This window comes from Anser anser (assembly GCF_964211835.1).
Source record: "Anser anser genome assembly, contig: HAP1_SCAFFOLD_347, whole genome shotgun sequence".
Taxonomy (NCBI): Eukaryota; Metazoa; Chordata; class Aves; order Anseriformes; family Anatidae; genus Anser; species Anser anser.
This window is the reverse complement of record NW_028153699.1, coordinates 20,618-43,303: the sequence shown is the minus strand read 5'-3', so window position 1 is coordinate 43,303 and position 22,686 is coordinate 20,618. Positions and strand designations below refer to the sequence as shown.

Below are 22,686 nucleotides of genomic sequence, written 5' to 3'. Positions count from 1 at the left end.
CTGGCCTAGAAGACACACAGGGGAAGCACCCTCCCATCCCCATCCCCATCGCCATCCCCATCGCCATCCCCAGCCCCAGCTGGCGGTGCTGCTCTGCAGAGAGAGGGGGCTGTGGTGCCTGGGGCACGGTGGCACTCGTCAGGGCTGTGCTGGGCAGGCTGGGAGGCAGACCCAGCTCATGGGGTCACTGCCATTGCCCCAGGGCTGCAACAAATCACTTGCCAGACTCCTTTGGTGGGGCTGCTGCGTGGCCTGGGGCTGCAGAGCTCTCCTCTGCCTGCTCACACCAGACTGAGCACTTGAGCTCTGGTCAGTCCACCTTGGACAGGCTCACACTCTGCGGGCTCCATTCACTGCACTCTCTCAGGCTCACGCTGCCCCTGACGATGTCCCCGCATGCTCTGCACACACCACTCTTGCCAGCAGGTCCCACATGTCTCTCCAACCCTCCCGTCTTCCCCTGCAGTAGTGGGCCCTCACCGCAGCATGTTGGTGCATCTCCAGGCTCAAGGGTGTTTCCTGAGGGCCTGCCCCGTGTGGGGAGTGGTGGGGAGGAAGAGAGCAAGGTCAGCTCCTTGGGCATGGCCGAGCACAGCCCAACTATCCCGCACCACGGGCAGGCCCCTTGTCCCAGGCTGAGGCACACATGCAACGTGGACACTTCTCCATCAGCCCAGCTTCACGCAGGGTCCTTCAGCTCTTCCCCAGTCCCATGACTCACCAATTCCTCCTCCTCCACCCACAGACATACACTGGTTTCCATCTGGGGACTCAGGCAGTACTTTAAGGATCTGCTAAAGCCCTGAATTTCCTCGTTTCTCACAGCCTCCACTCAAGTCTTTCTCCTTCCCCTCCCCAGTGCAGAGCACTGCCTCTCAGGTGGCACTCAGTGACCCTTCAGAAGGGCCTTTGGGCTTCCTCAATTGTCCTGGTCCTTATGAAGACTTCCTGGCTCCTTCCAGATCTCAGAAGGATCCTTCTTGTCCAGCGTGGGGCCCTCTATTGTCTCTGGATGGGACAGAGTTACTCTCTGCAGATCAGCCCCTGTGGTGCTGTGTTTTTGATATATGACCAGAGCAGTGTTGGTCACCCACGGCTGTGGGTGGGCAAAAGGCTGGGAGGGGAACCCGCTGTGACAGCTGACCCAGCCTGACCAAATGGACATTCCATGGCACATAACATAGTGCTCAGCAATACATATTGGGGTCATCTTTCCAAGACAAGGTGGCAGTTTCTCAGAGACTGCCTGCCCAACGGTCTGCTGGTGGGAACTGATGAGTTACAAAATGTTCATCATGTTTAGCGTTTGATTTTGATTTCTTTCTTTTTTCTTTTCCTTTCCCTTCCTTATGTGTCTTTCTCTCAATTTGTGGGTTTTACTTATTTATGCTGTTCTGTCCCCTCTGCCCTCTAGAGGAGGAGGAAGGAGGCAGCCAATGCATGTTGCTGTCTGGGGTGAGCAAGGAGGAGGCTGGCTATGGTGCAAAGAAATGGAGGTCTGTGAAGCCGCAGGAGCCCTGGTCTCTTGCCTGGGAGATCCCCAGAACAGAGTGCCTGTGCCCCGCAGGGCCAGCCCCACTCCCCAGGCCAGCACAAGAGGCCTGGCCCAGGCACAGAGCAGCCTGCCCGGAGCAGGTGCCTGCACAAAGAGCTTTCTCTTCTCCTTTACCCATCTGTGCAGGCCCAGAAATGCTGCCCTGCTCTTTCCCAGGGCCACCCCTGCTCCCAGAGAGCCTTGCCCAGGGCAGTGTGCCTGTGCTGGCCTGGCTGGCCATTGCTGCTTCCCTCCCCGTGCTCCCTGCAGGGCCCTGAGCTGGCAGTGCTGCTGTGCAGAGCCAGGGGGCTGTGGTGCCCTGGGACACTGTGGGGACTCCCCACTGCCCGTGCTGCTCAGGGTGCTGGACAAGTGCTGCACCAGACCTGGCCCACGAGGCTTCGAAGAGGGTCTCCTCAATTACAGTGCAGTCTTATGTGCCTTCACTTGCTGGCTCCTCACCACCTCCCCTGGCATTGCAGAGCCCTCCTTAGCCCACAGAGTCCTCTGATTCGCCTTTTCCTTTGCTAATCTTCTTTGGATGATCACTAATTTTATGAGGTTTTAATCACTACCTAATGAGCACGTTGTCCTAGGGTTTCCCTGATGTCTCCTGGCAGCTCCAGATTCCCCTCCAGGCTGGCATCATCAATCCGCCCCACTGCAGGGTGCGTAGTCCCATGAAGAGGAGTCCAACACCAGTTGTCAGATTAGACAGGTGAGGCCATAAAGAGAGCTCTTGGTCCAGTCCTTGGCTACTCACACACCACCCTGGGACTTTCATTCTGTGTCCTACACTTCATGAAGAATCCCAGAAAACAGAAGAGCAGGGAGCAACCCCTTGGCTCTATACTTGGCAGCAGCTTTGGAAAAGGCATCCAGGGTTCTAGGTTTGCCCTGAGCAGCCCCTTTTGTTACTGCCGTGGTATCAGGAAGGCCAGCTGTGACACAGGGCTGCACAGTGCCTGCTGCTGCCTGCAGCCACAGGGATGCCACTGCAGAGACAACAGGACTGTCAGCAAGGTACACGAGACCTCAGGGATAACCCAAATACAAGAAGCACAAGAGAACAATGTAGAAGCCAAAAGAGAGCAGCAGTGAAAAGGTCTTGTCCTGCTGCTGGCCATGGCCATGGCTTCAGGGATGCAGCAGCCCTGACCCGAAGGCAGCAGAGAGGCAGAGACCAGCAGGCAGTGAGGGGCAGCCCCGAGGGCCACCGGGGCTGCCCGCCCATGTTGCAGCTGGGCTCTTGGCCCCGAGCCTGTCGTGCATGGGGCTGCTCTCCAAGCTCCAGAGGAGATGGGAAGAGATGGCAGCTGATACCATTGAGGTTCTCATGGATTTTTTATTGTCTATACCTACAGAGGAAGCCTAGTTCTACAGGTAGATTAGATGACCCGATAGTAAATAAAAAAATGAACAGGCAGGTTGCTAAGATTAACATTTAACTCAAAATATCACATATTTGCTAAAATAATAGTAAAGAATATTAATAATGAAAGATTCCCTGAACTCTTTTTGGATATGCTAGCAGAATGGATAAATTGACGAGAACTTTACTGATGCTTTAAGAAACATGTTAATTGTTTGTTTATAACATCCTTCAGTTCCTGGTTCCTCATGCTGTAGATGAGGGGGTTCACTGCTGGAGGCACCACCGAGTACAGAAATGACACCACCAGGTCCAGGGGTGGGAGTGAGTTTGAAGGGTGCTTCAGGGAGGCAAACGTGATAGTGCTGACAAAGATGGAGACGACGGCCAGGTGAGGGAGGCACGTGGAAAAGGCTTTGTGCCGGCCTTTCTCAGAGGGCATCGTCAGCACTGCCCTGAAGATCTGCACATAGGACAGCACAATGAAAACAAAACAACCAAGGACTAAAGAAATGCTACACACGAGTGCCCCAACTTCCCTGAGGTAGGCATCTGAGCAGGAGAGCTTGAGGATCTGGGGGATTTCACAGAAGAATTGGTCCACAGCATTGCCTTGGCAGAGGGGCACTGAAAATGTATTGGCCGTGTGCAGGACAGCAGTGAGAAAGCCACTGCCCCAGGCAGCTGCTGCCATCTTGGCACAAGCTCTGCTGCTCAGGAGGCTCCCGTAGTGCAGGGGCTTGCAGATGGCAACGTAGCGGTCGTAGGCCATGACGGTGAGAAAAGAGTATTCTGCTCCAACCAAGAAGACAGAAAATAAGACTTGTGCAGCACATCCTTGATAGGAGATGGCCCTTGTGTCCCACAGGGAATTGGCCATGGCTTTGGGGAGAGTGGTGGAGATGGATCCAAGGTCGAGGAGGGCAAGGTTGAGCAGGAAGAAGTACATGGGGGTGTGGAGACGGTGGTCGCAGGCTATGGCGGTGAGGATGAGGCCGTTGCCCAGGAGGGCAGCCAGGTAGATGCCCAGGAAGAGCCCGAAGTGCAGGAGCTGCAGCTCGCGCGCGTCTGCAAATGCCAGCAAGAGGAACTCACTCACAGAGCTGCTGTTGGGCATTTCCTGGTTCTGGGCATGGGGTCCTGCTCAAGGCGTAAAAGGTAGTACAGATTTATCTGATTATAACTAACTCATTTTCGGCCTCACAAGCAGACATTGGTCAGGTCCCTTTCATGAGTTATAAGACACTGACTGAGGGTGTCCCTGGAAGAAGGGGACTTTGCGGTGGTCAATGTAGTAGTCAGTCCTCATCTAGAACAATAAGGAAAGGGGAACATGTGGGAATCCTTGATTAAATTCACTCCTGATATGTTGTGATTATCCGCATTGCTGTTCCGAATTCACCCAACTGCAGAGCAGGGCTGTGAGAAATTCATCTTTGTATATTTTCATTCCTTCTGCACTCCACGTGAAACCTTGTGGACCCTGAGATACAAAGGGACTGTCCCTTTAGTGCAGAGTGCCCTTCAGAGGGGACAGCCAGTCTGTCAAAAAAGGCTGGTCTCTTCTGCTAGCATGTGTATGAGCTGCAGGATAACTACATGTTCACCTGAAAAGAACCAGGACACTGCTGAATCAGGGCTCAAAGTGCCCATCTCCAGACCCCTCACCCTGTCCCCGTACCCCACTTCCATCCAAGCACACCGAGGGCTCACTCCATTTGCATGTGAAACCCCCATCCCCAGCCAGCCTGGAAACAAGAATAGCAGCAGCACGGCCAGCTGGAGAAGACAAGAAGAATGCCAGTGTGCTGCTGTCAGGGGAGGCAAGGCCAGGGAGGGACAGACGGACACTCAGCAGACCCTCCTCTGCTGCAGCTCTGCCTGCAGAGAACACAGCTTATGCTCACTGCAAATGCTTTTTGCTCTTCTTTGGCCTGCAGACACCTCCCAAAGACAGGGGGTTTGTAGCTCCTAAAGATCAGCTTGGATCAAACCTGAGAGGACCACAATATGATGTTGGTGCAGTCTGTGAGATGAGGTTTGGGAAGGTACTTTACAAATTTCATCACTGACATATTGATTTCTCAGTGCAATGCTCCAGGAGTCTCAGTTTCCTGTACAATCCTGACAACACATTACCATGAAACCTGCCTCCCCTCCACTGCAGGAATCTGAAAGCACAGACTGCAGAAAAATCCTTACCCTTCAGATAAATCAAGCCTCGATCTTCCTCTTCAAATGCCCCCTCATAAATGCCATTCTCTAAAGCACAGCATAAACAGAGAGACCTATCCTGACAGATGCTGTCAGCCATCAGATGTGCCAGCTGTAGAAGAGCCCTTTCGCAACTGCACCTGCGTTGCCCTGCTGCCAGAGACTCACAGTGTCTAGAGTCTGCAGATCTGTCCTGCCACACACTGCCCTCTCTTTTTGCACTCCTCACTGCCTCCAAGCTCTCTCTCCTTTTCTCCTCTCCCCGTGCCACCTGCGGTCAGAGCCCCCAGCCCTGCTGCGCTGTGCAGAGGAGCTGCTCCTGGGCAGAGCTGTCTCTCTGCACCAGGGCCCTCTTGCCAGGAGCTCCCCTTGAGCCCAGGATCCCGGCCATCTCAGCAGCACAGCACCCGACACTGGCATCATAGAATCATAGAATATCCTCAGTTGGATGGGACCCATAAGGATCGTCGAGTCCAACTCCTGCTCACTTGCTCTGTGCCATTAGGCTCCCTCGGGGTGTCCCCAAGACCTCAGAGCTGACAGCTCCTTAAGTCTCTCCTGGGGTGTGGTGTTTCAAGCAGACTCAAGTCATCACCGACTGCTTCTCTCTGTAGATGTCAGAGACTTATTTTTTAAAATTTGATTTGTGCTGTTGGACTGTGGTTGTCAAACATGTTGTGCTTTAACCTGTCAGGCACCTCAGCACCACATAGATTTTAGCTCACACCCACGTCCCAAAAGACAATGGGTTGAAATAACGATAGTTTAAAAGGACAGAAAATGAAGAGATAGTAATAACAGTAACAATACTAATAATAAATAATAAATTTTATTTTTATTATTATTATATGTATAAAGCAAGTGATGCACAATGCAATTGCTCATCACACACTGACCCATGCCCAACCTTTCCCCAAGCAGGGGTCCCCCTGAATCTGGACAGCCTGCATTAGGATCTCCTGTGCAGGTCCCTTGAGCTTACTTTGGTTTAGGACAATACAAGCTTTCAGAAGGATCTGGAACATTTGCTTCCCTTTCTCAAATACTTCTTCTGCTGTGCTACCCCAAGTAGTGATGTCATCAAGGTATTGCAGGTGTTCAGGAGCTTCCCCCTATTCTAGAGCAGTCTGGATCAACCCACGGCAAATGGTAGGGCTGTGCATCCAGCCCTGTGGCAGTCAATTCCAGGTGGACAGGACGGCCCTCCATGTGAAAGCAAAGTGTGGCCTTCACATTGCTGCCAAAGGGATGTAGAAAAATGCATTAGCAATATTAATTGTGGCATAACACTTGGCTGCCTTTGACTCCAGTTCGTACTGAATGAAGTTCTAGCATGCCCGGCACAGCAGCGCTCAGCGGTGTTGTGACTTCATTCAGGCCACAGAAGTCCACCGATATTTTTCACTCACCATCAGAATTTTGCACTATCCATATGGGACTATTAAAGGTTGAGCAAGTGTTGCTGATCATTCCTTGGCTCTCCAGTCAATGAACCAGCTCATGCATAGGAATCAGGGAGTCTCTGTTAATGCAATATTGCCTCAGGTGCACTGTTGCGGTAGCGATTGGCACCTGCTGTTCATTGGCCATCAGCACCTCCACAGCAGAAGGGTCCTGTGAAAGAGTGGGCCAGGTAGACAACTGTTCCCTGTCCTCCGTCTCCAAGGCAGCTATGCCAAAAGCCCACCAATATCCTTGTGGATCTCTGAAGTACCCTCTCCTGAAGCAGTCTAAGTCAAGGTTGCACAGATCCTCCAGGTCAGTCTCAATGGGTTGCTTTTGCCACTCCTTCCCAGTGAGACTCACTTCAGACTCCAATACAGTTAACTCTTGGGTTTGATGTGCCAGGCCAATAATCCTCAAAGTCCAAGACACCCGATTGTCCCCTTCCTCCCCCTGGATGGAGGCTGGGCCCCTCTAGTCCTGCTCATAGTATTCATTACTCTGTTTGGAGGACTGCCCACTAGAAACTGGAGCAGCAATTTTCTCAGAACTCCTTTTTGCCAATGTTTTTCCTTGCGTTTCATGTATCCATGCCTCTAGGGTCGAGGTATATTTTTGCATCCCATTTTCTCATGGCCTTTCCATGGTCACACAGTTCAAACCACAGGGTGGCACATAGTATGCCCCCACTATATCAACTTGCTTGAGCAGAGAGATGCTTACACCTGATAGTTGAGGTATTGGTTCGTGCAGGTGTGGAGGAAGATGTATTCTCTTGTAGTTCTTGCATCTCGTGAGAAAGTTTCTCTCTGAATGAGATGCAGGCCCATAGGGAAGAAGAGAGACTTTCTTTGTGATGCCATAGTAGCCTAGCCAATTCATCCACTGTGGGTTCCTCTTGGTCTTTCTAGCTCATTTCTGCCAATGAATTGGCATATGATGATGGTGTGCTCTGTACAAACTTCTGCCACATGGGTCATGTGTATTTGACTTCATCTAGATCTTTGGATAGCTGTTTGTTGTCTAAGTTTCTACTAATCGCCTTCAGCATGGCTAATTCCCTCAGGTACCGGACACCCCTCTGCATGTTGGTCCACTTCCCTGGTTGACATACAAGATCTTTCTTGAAGGGATACCTTTCCTTCAAGCATGACAGGATTAAGTTCCTTGTGTCCTTTTCCAATGGCTTTGCCAATTACTCCTTCGGTAGAGGGTGATTCCGGCTGCTTGGCTCCCCTGTCCTCTAATTCCAGGCTATTGGCACTGTTCTCCCAGCAATGGAGCAGCCAGCTGACAACATACTCACCAAGATGGTGGCTGAAATAATTTCCCATATCTCATAGCTTACACTGGGAAAGGGATCACTTGGTTTCTGATGTTTATAAGATCTCTTCTTCTTTGTCCTCCTGCTTCCATGATGGCCCAGCTTTGGAGAAACCTGCCTCATCTTCTTCCTCCTTTCTTGTCCGGGTAGAAGTTTCTTTCATTTCTAAAGAAAAACTGACTTTCAGACCCATTGTTTTCTCTTGCATGTAGAGGCAACCGATACTGACACAGGTTGGTTCTCTGGCCCAGCCATGGGGCCCATGATAGGGACTGGAGTGGCTGCAGGGCCCAACACAGGAGTTGCTCTGGTTGCAGGGCCTTTCAGAGGAGTTGGAGTGGCTGCAGGGCCTATCTCAGCTTTTGGAGTGGCTATAGGTTCTGTCACAGGGGTCGGTTTAAATTTAGGCCCATCTCAGGAGCTGGAGCACCTGCAGGGCCTGTTGCAGGGTTTGGAGTGGCTGCTGGGCCCTTCACAAGGGTGGTAGTGGCTCCTGGGCCTGTCAGAGGGACTGGTGTGTGCCTGCAGGAAAAGTCGTAGGGACTGGGGAGGAGTTGATTGTGGCTTGTTAAGCATAGGTCAAGGCCCAGCACATTGCAGTGATTTGTGTCTCTTTGGAATTGCCAGGGTGATGACACACCTTTGTCAAGCATTTAACCAGATTTTCAGGATTCTGCACTTGCTCTGGGGTGAAGTTCCAAAGCACTAGAGGTGCCCACTGCTCTAGGTGCCTGCCCATATCCTCCCACACTCCCTGCCACTCCTAACTCTCCTGCCTTGGGGCAGATCCCTGGAGGGCATGTTTAAGTAGTTGTTTTAAACTTATACAAAACCTGAAACACATTCAGGAGATGTAACAATAGGAGCATGCCGGTTTGACCAACCCAAGGATATTCAAAGCTTTGAAGAGCTATTGTAATTAGCCTGGAGGAGAAGGGGGAGGTGAAAGAGAAACGGAATAAGATTTTATTGTTGTTGTTATTATTATTATTATTATTATTACTATTATTATTATTATTACTATATACACCAATAGACTTAGGATATTTTTGTGTGCTTATCAAAAGACAGAAAAGGTGATGGTGATTAATTGGAAAGTGTCAGACCTGAGCATGACAAACATGGTATGGAATGAGGGGTGGATATTGTCCTAGTTTTGGCTGCAATAGAGTAATTTTTTCTTCCTAGTAGCTGGTATGGTGCTGTGCTTCATATTTACAGAATCACATAACAGTTTGGGTATGAAAGGACCTTAAAGATCACATAATTCCAAGTCCCCTGACATGCGCAGAGACACCTTCAACTAGACCAGGTCGCTGAAAGCCCCATGCAACCTGGCCTTGAATGCATTAAGGGCTGGGGCATCCACAACTTCTCTGGGCAGCCTGTTCCAGTGCCTAATCACCCTCTGAGTAGAGAACTTCTTCCTAAGGTCTAATTTCAATCTACCTTCTTTCAGTTTAAAACCATTACCCCTAGTCCTATCACTACACTCTTTGATGAAGAGTCCCTCCCCAGCTTTCCTGGGGAGTGCCCAGGAAAGCGTAGTAGAAGGCCACTGTAAGCTCTCCCCAGAGCCTGCTCATCTCCAGGCTGAACAACCCCAACTCCCTCAGCCTGTCTTCATAGGACAGATGCTCCAGCCCATTGATCATCCTCATGGCCCTCCTCTGGACTCGTTCTAATAGATCCATGTCCTTCTTGTGCTGGGGGCCCATGAGCTTGAATGCAGTATTCAAGGTGTGCCCTCACCAGGGCTGAGTACAGAGAGACAATCACTTCCCTACTCCTGCTGACCACAGTATTCCTGGTGCAAGCCAGGATGCTGTTGGCCTTCTTGGCTACCTGAGCACACTGCTGGCTCATATTCAGCAGACTATCCACCAATATCCCAAGTTCCTTTTCCCATGGGCAGCTGTCCAGACATCCTTCCCCCAGCATTGCATGGGGCTGTTGTGCCCCAAGTGCAGGACCTTGCACTTAGCTTTGCTGAACTTCATACAGTTGGCCTGAGCCCATGGGTGCAGCCTATCTGGGTCCCTCTGCAGAGTCCTCCTACCCTTGAGTAGATCAACATTCAGTCCTAACTTGGTGTCGTCTGCAAACTTACTGAGGGTGCACTCGATCCCTAGGATATCCTGGTTTGGAGAGGAGCAAGGGCTATAGCAAGGCTCAAAGTCATAACAGGACCGAGGGCTTTGTGTCCATGGCTCTGGCTGTTGTCTCTGCCACTGAGGCCTATGAAGAGACAGCTTATCGTTAAAGCACCAGGGGTTCATTACCTCCTTGCCACCACCCATGAACCAGGCAGGGGTCGTACCATTCTCTTGCATTTGGCAATGCACATCCCCATCTCCTACTGCCCCAGGAAGAGCCCTGAGCAAGGTGTGAAGGGAAAGGATCTCCCTTCCCAGGGTCAGGGGGGTCAAGGCCTGGCCCTTGTGCTTGGTGAAAAACATCCAGTTTTCCTACACATCAGTGTCACGTTCGCACTGCCTTGGTCTACTTGTCCTCACTTCCTCCAGTGTTCTGCTCTAACAAGCTCCAAGGGAGGCTGTGCCAGTGCTGGCCCTGGGGGGGACACTGCAGGAAACTTGCATCACACTTGGACTTCTTGAGAGATGTCTTCAATTGTCTCTCAGTGCCTGAGATTTTTTGGGCTCATCACCAAAGCCACCAGAGGGGTGATTACAATGCCTTGGGCTGGGCCTCTGCTGCTGAGCTAGGCTGGGCTCGTGGGACAGAGAGAGCTCCTGGCAAGAGGGCCCTGGTGCAGAGAGACAGCTCTGCCCAGGAGCAGCTCCTCTGCAAAGCACAGTAGGGCTGGGGGCTCTGACCACAGCAGACCCAGGCAGAAAGGGATTTCGGGCAGCGTGGAGGGTGCGGGCAGAGGAGAGCTCAGTGCAGGAGAAATCTTCACAGCTCTGCACATGGTAAGTCTCCGGCTGAAGGACAGTGCAGGGGAGGTTCCTGGAAAGGGCTCCTGGATCCAGGATGTCTCTGCCTGGCCACGACCTTCCAGGATGTCTCTCATGGCTTGTGCAGTGTGGAGGAGAAGGTGCTGCAGGGCACCTGCAGGGGTGCCCAGGGCTGTGGTGCAGAGCAGGGTCCCTGCTGTGCCCCAGGGGCTGTGTGGCGGGGCAGGGCCTCTGCCGCCTGCCAGGCTCAGCACTCAGCCTGCCCGGGGAGCTGCCCAGGGGCTGCGGGGAGAAGCTGCGGCTGGAAGGAGCCCCCCCGACATGGCACGGCATGGCACAGCAGGGCAGGGCAGGGTCCTGCTGCTGCCCAGAGCCTGCTGCCTGGGGCAGGCTGCTCACAGCCCCACAGCACTCCTGGGGCATTGCCCAGAAAGTTTTGACAGAGAAAGGGCATGGCAGGGGCTGCCTGCAAAGAGAAGGCACTTTCTGCAGTCTCTGCCTGCATTTTCCTGCTCTGATTTTTGGGCAGGCTCTATGTTAACAGAGTGGCGGAATTTGCACAGGTGACTGAGCTTCCTATTGCACTGAACTGAGAAGTAAACAAATTAGTTATGAACCTGAGAATATCCCTTCCCTTCTCTCTTCTTATAGACCGCACCAGGGTTCTTCTGAGCTGTTCTTCAGGACCGGTAGACAGGGAGAGGTCTCTATACCTGTCCCTGTCCCCGGGATTTATCTGCAGGGCAGAGCTGGGCACACAGCGGCTGGGATGGGGTCTGTGAGCATGGACAGGAGGAGAGGTGGGGACAGAGAAGCAGCTGTTGGCAGGGACAGCTGCAGGCAGCAGGGACATGGGCAGGCAGTGAGAGGGAGTTGATCCCTCCCTTCCATTCCTGCACTGCAGGCGCCTTCCTTGCAGCAGCTGCTGGTCTCCTCCCCTACCCAGCACAACTTCTGTCATGGCATGGAGAATCTCCCTCTCCTCTTCCTTTAAGGCCGTATTGTCCAGGGCAGGAGCTACATCTTGTGCAGCCAGAGCTCCTGCAGAGGACAATTGCCAATTAACATTGCCAACATCTTCCAAATGGGATGGGGTGTCTGAATCCTTAAACTCTGTGTAAGGAGACACATTTGCTGCACCCGCTCCTGCCACCTTCCTCTGTGGCAGAAGGCATCCTCCAGAGCTCTTTACCCTCTGCTGTCTCTGCAGGGCAGGTGGCACAGGGGTGTAAGGACATGCTCTACCTCACCGACAGCTCAGCCTCTGCACTGGCTTGGGTCCGCCCTGCCTGCACATGCCTGCTTCTCTCCCTTGCCCAGCATGGCAGCTGGTGGTGTCTGATTCTGACAGGGAGTGCTGTGCAAGGAGGTTAAAGCAGAATGTTTAAATAAAACTCCCTGTTCTCTCCTGCCAGACACAAGTGGTCCACGTACTCATTTCATCTCTCAGGGTGGTGAACATGGAAGACACACATGGAATCACACAACCAAACACCCCTCACTCCACAAAGGGAGCCCATGGCCCTGGTGGACCCTCCGTGTACCACTGCTGTGGAACAGAGGTGACCCATCAGGAGCTGCTGGGCAGGGGCAGCTGCTGTGTGAAGGAAATTAGCCAGTGCAAAGCTCCAGTGGCTCCAGCCAGGGATGTGCAAAAATATCCTCTTGGAAAAAAGGAAATGTAAAGGCTGTAATAGGGACTTAACTGAGTCTTGCTCAGAGAATTTTCTCCTAACATTCTATATTTTTTCTCATTGGTCAGTCTCCCTGATGAATTTTATGAAATGTCCAACAGCAGCTCTGTGAGCGAGTTCCTCCTCCTGGGATTTGCAGACACGCGGGAACTGCAGCTCCTGCACTTTGGACTCTTCCTGGGCATCTACCTGGCTGCCCTCCTGGGCAACGGCCTCATCCTCACCGCCGTAGCCTGCGACCACCGCCTCCACACCCCCATGTACTTCTTCCTCCTCAACCTTGCCCTCATTGACCTGGGATGCACCTCCACCACTCTCCCCAAAGCCATGGCCAATTCCCTGTGGGACACAAGGGCCATCTCCTATCAAGGGTGTGCTGCCCAGGTCTTCTTTTTTGTCTTCTTGTTTGGAGCAGAATACTCTTTTCTCACCGTCATGGCCTACGACCGCTACGTTGCCATCTGCAAGCCCCTGCACTACGGGAGCCTCCTGGGCAGCAGAGCTTGTGCCAAGATGGCAGCAGCTGCCTGGGGCAGTGGCTTTCTCACTGCTGTCCTGCACACGGCCACTACATTTTCCCTGCCCCTCTGCCAAGGCAATGCTGTGGACCAGTTCTTCTGTGAAATCCCCCACATCCTCAAGCTCTCCTGCTCAGATGCCTACCTCAGGGAAGTTGGGGCACTTGTGTTTAGTGTTTATTTAGGCTTTGGATGTTTTGTTTTCATTGTGATGTCCTATGTGCAGATTTTCAGGGTGGTTCTGAGGATGCCTTCAGTGCAGGGCCGGCACAAAGCCTTTTCCACATGCCTCCCTCACCTGGTCGTGGTCTCCCTGTTTCTCAGCACTGTCGTGTTTGCCCACTTGAAGCCCCCCTCCGTCTCTTCACCATCCCTGGACCTGGTGGTGGCAGTTCTCTACTCGGTGGTGCCTCCAGCAGTTAACCCCCTCATCTACAGCATGAGGAATCAGGAGCTGAAGGATGCTTTAAGGAAACTGATGCCTTGATGTTTTTCAAAATCAAGAAATTGCCCTTCATCTTCTGCATATGACTGATAATGGAACACGTTACAGACACAAGAGTTATTCTTTTGGTTTTGTGGTCATTTTAAATACTCTGCAGGGTAGTGCCAGCAGCTTGAGGCTGTGTAGAAAGTGGGTTGCATGGAGAAGGGGTTCCACAGTGGCTGTCCAGGCCAGCGCAGACGTGCTTACCTGGGAAATGCTCCATGGGAGATGGGATGTTACAGGAGAAGAGCAGAGCCCCCTGTGTGTGCAGGGGAGACATGGGAAGAGAAACCCTTTGCTGCTGGTGCCAGCAGCAACATCATGTGCACATGGAGAGATGAACACGAGCACAAAGGCCATCATCTATTCCTACAAGTCTCATGAAGTCCAGACAGCAGACAGTGTCACGAGGCCAAGTAACATCCCCTGGGAAGCCACCTGAAGGCAGCTCTGGGATGTGCTTCCTTGAACCAAGATCCCTGTGCCCCTTTCTCATGCCCTGGGGTGTCTCAGAGGAGGGCAGAGCAGGGTGAGGCACTGCAGGTCTGAGGTGTCTCCCAGCCTCTGGCAGTGGCTGAAGGAGCCAGAGGGACACTGCAGGCACTTCAGTGCACTGCCTCTGTGTGTGCAAGGCAGGGACTCATGTCTCTCAACAGTCCCGTGTGTCTGAGGAGCACAGGAGGCCAGCTGAGATGTGGACACCTCACAGAGCCTGGCATTGCCCTCTGTGGCTCCAGAAAAAAACAAAAACAAACAAACAAACAAAAAAAAAAACCAAAAAAAACACTGTCCTGGTGAGATTCCTGTCACCCCCCTTGCACAGGTTCATTGCAGATGCCCCTCTCTGCTATGTCACACTACCCTGCCTTTCTGGACTGGTCCATCAGGCGTTTGGATCAGCAAGATTTTTGGGGACTTAGAAAAGGCAGGCATCAAACGCATCTTAAGGAATGACAAAAAATAAAAAAATAAAAAAAAAGGTGAGGATAATTGCAATTGTCACCTCTGCCCTAGCGGACATAATGGGGAAAGTCTTGCCACAGCCATCTTCAGGTACATGGAGGAAAACCAAGGGATTGCTGAAGCAGTTGGGGAGGGGAAAGAAAGGAATGTGGTGAACCTGGACATTATCAAAGTCTTTAAATGGTCTCCTGGAGTCTCCCTTTAGCCAGACTGGTGATATTTGGACCAAAGAAGGGGATGATGATGGGGAGGGGAAGGTGGCTGGACATTAATGGTAGAAAGTCCTCTTGGCAGCCAGTTACCAGCAGCATCCCTTAGTGATGGGCACTTGGGCCAACACTCTTGATCCTGTTTACTATCTCCCTTTATGACGGCGTGGAGCACATTTTCAGCTCATTTGTGGCTGATGCCAACTAGGTTGAGTCCTTGACCAACTTCACCTTGCGCAGAGCACAACACAATGTGGGCCACTGCAGGGAAAGTTAACTCCATCCCAAACAGACCCAGTACAAGCAGACACCTGGTTGGCATGCTGATTGTGAGATTCCCCTCTGCCTACATTCCCAGTAAGACCCTTACACGAAGAAGGCCTGTATACAGTTTGTTATGTTCCTTCTTGGAGGTAAGGACCCAGACAGACTTGAGAGGTTGCTTGTGGGAATCTCATGAAGTTCAACATGGGCAAGCGCAAGGTCACAGAATCAGAGAATCATTAAGGCTGGGAAAGACCTTCAAGATCTGGTCCAACCACCATCTGGTCCTGCACCTGGGTCAGGGCAATCCCAAGCACAGATACAGGCTGGGTGGAGAATGGATGAGGTGATTCTCCCCCTCTTCTCTGCTCTCCTGAGTCCCCACCTGGAGTACTGCATTTAGCTCTGGGGCTCCCAATATAAGAATGACATGAAGCTGTAAGAGCGAGTCCAGACAAGGACTACAAGGATGATCAAGGGGCTGGAGCACCTCTCCTATTAAAACAGGCTGAGGGAGTTGGGGTTGTTCAGCCTGGAGAAGAGAAGGCTCTGAAGAGACCTTATAGCGTCCATCCGCTACTTAAAGGGGGCCAACAGGAAAGCTGGGGAGAGACTTTTTCTCAGGGTGTGCAGTGATAGGACAAAGGGAATAGTTTTAAACTTAGAGAGGGTACATTTAGATTAGATATTCAGATGAAATTCTAGATTTCGAGGGGAGGCACTGGAACTGGTGCTGTGGGTCCAGAGGTCACCCAGAGGGAGTTTGGATCAGCCCATGCCCTTGTGTTTGAAGGAACAGCTGGTGAGAGTGGAGAGGCTTCAGTGAAATCATGGGAATACCAGAGTGAGAGCAAGGTGGGGAAGAGAAGTGGCTGTCTGCAGCCTTCAGAGAAGTGTGGGACAGTATAGGAAAGCCTGCAGAGGAGAAGGCAGAGGGCTCTGACAAGAATGGAAGGCTTCCGCAGCACCAACATCTATGTCCCCACAGCCATGGCTTATGAGGAGATATGTTATACTCATGGCACTGGGACCATGTATTCTCCTTTCAACCTGTGCAAATGCTGGGAGGTGTCATACCATTGTCCTTCACATGGTATTGTGGGCATCGCCCCCTACTCCACAGACCCCAGGAAGATCTCTGAGTGAGACATGGGGCTGCAGGATCTCTCCTCCAGTGGCTGGGATCAGGCCTTGGACCTTCTGCTTCACCAAAACAAAACGAGATTTTCTCAGCACAGTACCTTTGCCTGTCTGTAATCATGGCCTCCAATTATCTGCCCTAACAATTCCTGTGGGAGGCTTTCATAGTAAAAGAATAGAATAGCCAACAGAGTATATACTCTAATACTATGGAATAGAGTAGCCAACAGAGGTGAGACAGGTACTCTGATATAACGAAAGCCATCAGAAAGCTGATGCCAGTTAGATGACTGCTATGGGGAGGTCAGGAGTAGCCTGGCCAGGAGAGATGTGAGATTTGGGGTAGGGAAGAGGAAGGGAAGAGGAGCTTGGAAACTTACATTTGTAGAGGTAAGTGGGTTCATGTGATGTTGATGCTGCTGTAACACTGACTTTAAAAAGTTATGTATGGCCTTTACACTATTTTCAACAGTAACATTAATCCCTCAACATAAACAGTCCAACACCCTGATAGGAATCCACTACGGTAATGCAGAACTCAAAGTATCCCTTGAAGGAAAACTCAGCCCATAGCCCCTTTCCCTTACCTTTACTCTCTTGCTCACCCTAATCCCTGCCCTTAACACTAGCATTTAAATGCTATATTTAATCCTAGACTTATTGGCAGACCTAAATGCAACCCTAAACCACGAAGCTTTCCCATACCCTAACTAGAGACCTGAAACCCTAAGCAGAAGGGAAACCAACAGGTTTCCACTTACAAAATTATAGTGTAAGTATTAATACACATCATATGAATTCAATAATAAATAATGAGGTTCTTGCTAAGGAAACAATTAGACAGACTGCTGATAGATGGGCAAGCTGGGCTGCTTCTACCTGAAGCTCAAAGCAGCAACTGGGTCGGTGAGAGTGGTCTGAATGATCAAGGAGTAAGGGGAGGGCAAACCAGGAGAACCATGGGAAGTGCATGGGTCCAGACAGGCAGCTGGAAAGGGGAGATTCAGCATGTTCTGTGTAATCAAGATGGGTTTTGTGCCTGGAAGATGAGGGAGCACACCATGATAGAATAGTGATGACAATGCAAGTACAGGTGAAGATCAGTATTTCTTCTCCTGCAATGAACATACATCCTGAAAGTTCATACTTCTTCATGGTAGAAACTACATTGTGTGACATTTTATGGAAGGGATTGAATCATTTGAAATGATGAGTAGTTGCTTTATTAGTTAAGTACTAATGAAATGACTGGGTATTGTGGCAGAGTTTTGCTCTCTGACCATAAGCAATCAGGGAAAACCACCAGAGACCCCGTTGTATCTGAGGTACTTCCCTGGATTTGCAGCTATCAGAAAGGACCTGCAGGAGACCAGGCCTCCTCTCCCCTGCCCCTGCAGCTCTGGGCTCCCTTCACGCAGCCCTGGCCCTGCAGCACCAAGCCCTGCTGGGAGCCCTCCCCTGCATGCTCCCACCGCTCCCTGATGCTGCTGTTGCCCTCTGCCGGGCACTGCCCAGCCCAGCCCAGCCCCTGCCCACCTCTCCCCGTCTCCCTGCCCTCTCCAGGCTGGGCTGGCCCCAGGGCAGTGCCCACCGCAGGCTACTGCAGGCCTGTGGGCACAGCCACTGCCGCCCCAGCCCCTTGCAAGGCACCGCAGCTGCTGGGACAAAGGTGGGTCTGGGCCTCCCCAGCTGACCCTGGGCTGGGGCCAGCCACGGCTCAGGAAATGGAGTTCCGTGAAGCTGCAGGAGCCCTGGTCTCTTGTCTGGGAGATCCCCAACACAGAGTGTGTGTGCCCGCATGGCCAGCCTTGCTTCCCAGGCCAGCACAAGAGGCCTGGCACAGAGCAGCTCCAGATTCCGCTCCAGGATGCCATTTGCCATCAGCCCCAGCACCAGTGGGACACTGCCAGACAGATAAGTCAAAGGCCAGTTATTGTTTACTGGGCCATAGGCAATCAAGAAGGCAGCTCCAAGTCCAGCCCACTGTCCCACACAGAAGAGAGGTAGAGACCAGCCAGCAGTGAGGGGTAACCCCAAAGGCCACCAGGGTTGCTCCTTCATGTGGCAGCTGGGCTCCTAGCTTTAAGACCCTCCTGCGTACTGGCGCTGCTCCCCCAGCACCAGAGGAGATGGGAAGAGATGTCAGCTGAGACCAGTGAATTTCTGATGGCTTCTTTAAGGTCGATATCTACACTGGAAGCCTAATTCTACAAGTAGATTAGAAGATTTAGTCAAAGTAAGTATATTAATGAACAGGAAGTATACCTGTAAAGAATAATACTATTTAAATCAGTATCAAAGTTTATGAAAATAATAAAGAAAAATAATAGGAAAAATTGTCACGTCAGTTTCTGAAATAGCCTGGTAGTCTTGATAGGGTTATTATTAATAAATTCATTATGATAATAATGACGATAAAAACAATATGATATGAATCACAATAATGTTATCAATATTCATGCTTAAGAGGCAAAAATAAAAACAGCTTCTTCACTGCATCCTTGAGCTCCTGGTTCCTCATGCTGTAGATGAGGGGGTTAACTGCTGGAGGCACCACCGAGTAGAGAACTGCCACCACCAGGTCCAGGGACAGGGAGGAGATGGAGGGTGGCTTCAGGTAGGCAAACATACCGGTGCTGACAAAAAGGGAGACCACGGTCAGGTGAGGGAGACAAGTTGCAAAGGCTTTGTGCCGGCCCTGCTCAGAGGGCATCCTCAGGACCACCCTGAAGATCTGCATGTAGGACACCACAATGAAAACAAAACAAGAAAACACTAAAGAAATACTAAACACAAGAGCCCCAACTTCCCTGAGGTAGGAATCTGAGCAGGAGAGCTTGAGGATCTGGGGGATTTCACAGAAGAACTGATCCAGAGCATTGCCTTGGCAGAGGGGCAGGGAAAATGTATTGGCAGTGTGCAGGACAGCATCAAGAACCCCACTGGCCCAGGCAGCTGCTGCCATCTTGGCACAAGCTCTTCTGCCCAGGAGGCTCCCGTAGTGCAGAGGCTTGCAGATGGCAATGTAGCGGTCGTAGGCCATGACTGTGAGAAGAGAAAACTCTGCTCCAGACAAGGAAACAAACAGAAAGACCTGGGCAGCACACCCTTCATAAGTGATGGCCCTTGTGTCCCACAGGGAATTGGCCATGGCTTTGGGGAGAGTGGTGGAGATGGATCCAAGGTCCAGGAGGGCGAGGTTGAGGAGGAAGAAGTACATGGGGGTGTGGAGGCGGTGGTCGCAGGCTACGGCGGTGAGGATGAGGCCGTTGCCCAGGAGGGCAGCCAGGTAGATGCCTAGGAAGAGCCCGAAGTGCAAGAGCTGCAGCTCCCGCGTGTCTGCAAATCCCAGCAGGAAGAACACGCTCACAGAGCTGCTGTTGGGCATTTGCAATTTTTGGGCACGGGTTCTGCCAAAGGATGAAAAAACATTCATAAGTTACAGACGACTTATCTGAGAAAAACCGATCTGCTAAAGAATTAAAAATAGACTTCTCTCTTCCATTTCTCTCTTAACCCCCCAAAATGATTCTCCCGTTTCAAGCAGAGACTTGGCAGGTCCCTTTAATGCTTCTGCTTGACAGTGCCTGAGGGTGTCCCTGGGACGAGTGGACTTTGCTATGAGCAACGGAAGAGTCAGTCCTGCACTACAGCTAGAGGTAAAGAAGAACATGGGGTAATCTCCGATTCAATCACCTGATAATAAAGAGCTTTTCCATAGTGTTGCTCACACTTCACCCAACAGCAGAGCAGGACTGTGGGGATTAATTTCTGTAATATTTGTCTTCTGCCTATCACTCTCCTGAGGAATTTTTAAAGGCATAAATCCTGGGCATTTCTGGTGCATTCCAAGTGAAACCTTGATGATTCTCAGAGGCAAAGGGATGGTCCTTTTAACGCTGAATGCCCTTTAGAGTGCACAGCCAATCTGTCCATCAATATGGGTCTCAGCTGCCCTGTGCTGGTGTCAATTTGAGCTGCAGGTCAATTGCACTAAGAGGTTTACCCGAAAAGAATCAGGACACCGCTGGGAGCAGAAGAATCTGGTCTCAAAGTGCACATCTCCAGACCGCTCGCCCTGTCCCCGTACCCCACTTCCATCCAAGCACACTGAGGGCTCACTCCATGTGTATGTGAAACCCCCATCCCCAGCCAGCCTGGAAACAAGAACAGCAGCAGCACGGCCAGCTGGAGAAGCCAGCAGGAATGGCAGCGTGCTGCTGCCAGGGGAGGCAAGGCCAGGGAGGGACAGACGGACACTCAGCAGACCCTCCTCTGCTGCTGCTCTGCCTGCAGAGGAGGCAGCTCCTGCTGGGGACACCGGGGGCTTGAGGGCAGAGGCTCTGCTGGTGGGAGAAGAGGGAAGGCACCTGCCCTGCAGGGGATGGCAGGGAGGTGCTGAGCCCTCCCTCGCACAGCATTTGTGGCAGCAGCTCCCTCCCACCGCTCGTCCGTGTCCCTGCTGCCTGCCCATGTCTCTGCTGGGAGCTGGTTCTCTGTCCCCACCTCTCCTCCCTGTCCATACTCACAGACCCCATCCCACAAGCTGTGTACTCAGACTCACTGAGATTCCCCTCCACTGCAAGAGTCTGAAAGCACAGAATCCAAAAAAAGCCTTCCTCTTCAGGTAAACCAAGCCTCAGTCTTCCTCTGGAAATGCCCTTGTATAAATGCCATTCTCTAACGTATCTTATACACTTTGCTGGAGAAACAGAGAGACACATCCTGACAGATGCTATCAGCCATCGGATGAGACATCTGTAAAAGACCCCATTGGCAATCCCATCTGCACTGCCCTGCTGCCAGAGACTCACGGTGTCAACAGTCTGCAGATCTGTCCTGCCACACACTGCCCTCTCTTGTTGCACTCCTCACTGCCTCCAAGTCCTCTCTCCTTCTCTCCTCTCCCCATGCCACCTGCGGTCAGAGCCCCCAGCCCTGATGTGCTGTGCAGAGGAGCTGCTCCTGGGCAGAGCTGTCTCTCTGCAGTGCTGCCCACTTGCCAGGAGCTCCCCTTGGGCCCTGAAGCCTGGCCCAGCTCAGCAGCACAGCACCCGACCATGGCATCACTTGCTCTGTGCCACCGGGCTCCCTTGAGGTGTCCCCAAGGCCTCAGGGCTGACAGCTCCTGAAGGCACCAGGGTTTCTCCTGGGTGTGGTGTTTGAAGCAGACTGAATTCGTCACCAACTAATCCTCGCTTAATGTGGGAGAGACTGATTTTAGAAGTGTGATTTGTGCTATTAAAGTTTGGTTATCAAACATGAGAAGAAATGATGCCCACCCTTAACCCCTATTGTGTTCCCACTGTCTGGCAGGACACCTCAGCCATGACTGCTTGGGATCATTTCACCCCACTGAATACCCTTCTCCATTTCTTTTAGGAACTGAGAAAGAAACATCTTGCTCATTGGTGTCCTAACAAAATGGGAAGGGGGGGCGGGGGGGGGGGGGGGGGGGGGGACCAAGGATGCTCTAAAATGGTTTCCATGAAGGGAATGGGACACTAAGACACCATTCTCTGAGTTTCCCCAGCTGTCCATCTGGAAGGTCCTCTACCCATAGACAAATCCCTTCCTTCCCTTTCACATGACCAGCACGGTGACTGGGATGTGGAACACCCTCATCATTGTGATGGTGGCTGCAAGCAAACACCTGCAGATGCCCATGGGCTTCTTCCTTGGGGATTTGTCCCGCTTGCACACCTTGTACAGCTCCACCACACTGCGCCAGATGCTGGCCAGCTTCCTGACTGGGGAAAACACCCCCTTTGCTCACAGAGGTGGGAGCACTATCAGCTGCACCTTCTGCATGACCGGAGTGCTTCTTGCTGGGGGCCATATCCTACGGTCAGTCCTGGGCTGTATGCCATCCCTGTTCTCTGCAAGGCTCGAGAAGTGGAAGGTCTGACTCCAGAAGGCGGCTGTACCTGAATCAGAGGAATTTCTCTCACGTATAGTAATTATTTCTTCTCCTCCCAGTTACAGTGCTGTGGCCCCAGTGTCATGAACCTCTTCTGTGGTTTTGCCCCGTTGCTGGAGCTCTCCTGCAGTGGCACAGTGATACTCATGGTCTTTGCTTTCATAATCTACATTTTGGATCCAATCTTCCTCTTCCTTCTCATGCAGTATTCATGTGTATGTGTCCTGTGTTGTTGCCCAAGGCCTTACCCACCTGCTCTTCTGTCCTCATGAGCGTCACTTTTCTGTGACACCATCATCACTCTCCCTGTGAAGTGCATAACAGCACATAACAGAAGCTACTAATACAATCATCGAGTCAAAAAAAGAAATCAGTATCTTATTCCCTTTAGGCTTTTGATACAGCATTGTGTTTGCAGCAATCATAACATTAGTCTTTCCAGTCAGGAACAGGACATACTCATAAGCATGCTTCAAAGTTTCTCTTGTAGAGAGAAGAACTTTTGGTCTTCCTCCTCAGATATTTTAACCAAGCCCTTTCCCACACCATCATCATCTTCCCAGTCAGTCCTCAGGTTGCTTAGAGGTGGTGTGGAAATGGTGAGAGAGGTGCTGGTGGAGCTGCAGATGTCACCATAAGACCTCTCTCAAAGATCTTGGAAAGGCCAGATAACTGAGAGACGTTCC

The 22,686-nt window shown here is 51.6% G+C and overlaps 3 protein-coding genes across 3 annotated transcripts; 1 reads left to right on the top strand and 2 right to left on the bottom strand.

Annotated features, from left to right (window-relative positions):
• Window positions 1-3,090: 3,090 nt before the first annotated feature.
• On the bottom strand, window positions 3,091-4,023 carry LOC310891611 (olfactory receptor 14C36-like; the record flags this gene model as incomplete). The annotated part of the gene is made up of 1 exon (XM_083853858.1): window positions 3,091-4,023. One exon carries the CDS (start codon window positions 4,021-4,023, stop codon window positions 3,091-3,093), a length of 933 nt encoding a protein of 310 aa, XP_083709984.1.
• An 8,566-nt stretch (window positions 4,024-12,589) lies between these two features.
• Window positions 12,590-13,504, top strand: LOC310891610 (olfactory receptor 14C36-like; the record flags this gene model as incomplete). Its single annotated transcript, XM_083853857.1, has 1 exon — window positions 12,590-13,504. One exon carries the CDS (start codon window positions 12,590-12,592, stop codon window positions 13,502-13,504), a length of 915 nt encoding a protein of 304 aa, XP_083709983.1.
• A 5,025-nt stretch (window positions 13,505-18,529) lies between these two features.
• Window positions 18,530-19,468, bottom strand: LOC310891608 (olfactory receptor 14J1-like; the record flags this gene model as incomplete). The annotated part of the gene is made up of 1 exon (XM_083853856.1): window positions 18,530-19,468. The coding sequence occupies one exon, from the start codon at window positions 19,466-19,468 to the stop codon at window positions 18,530-18,532; it is 939 nt and encodes a 312-aa protein (XP_083709982.1).
• Window positions 19,469-22,686: the final 3,218 nt, after the last annotated feature.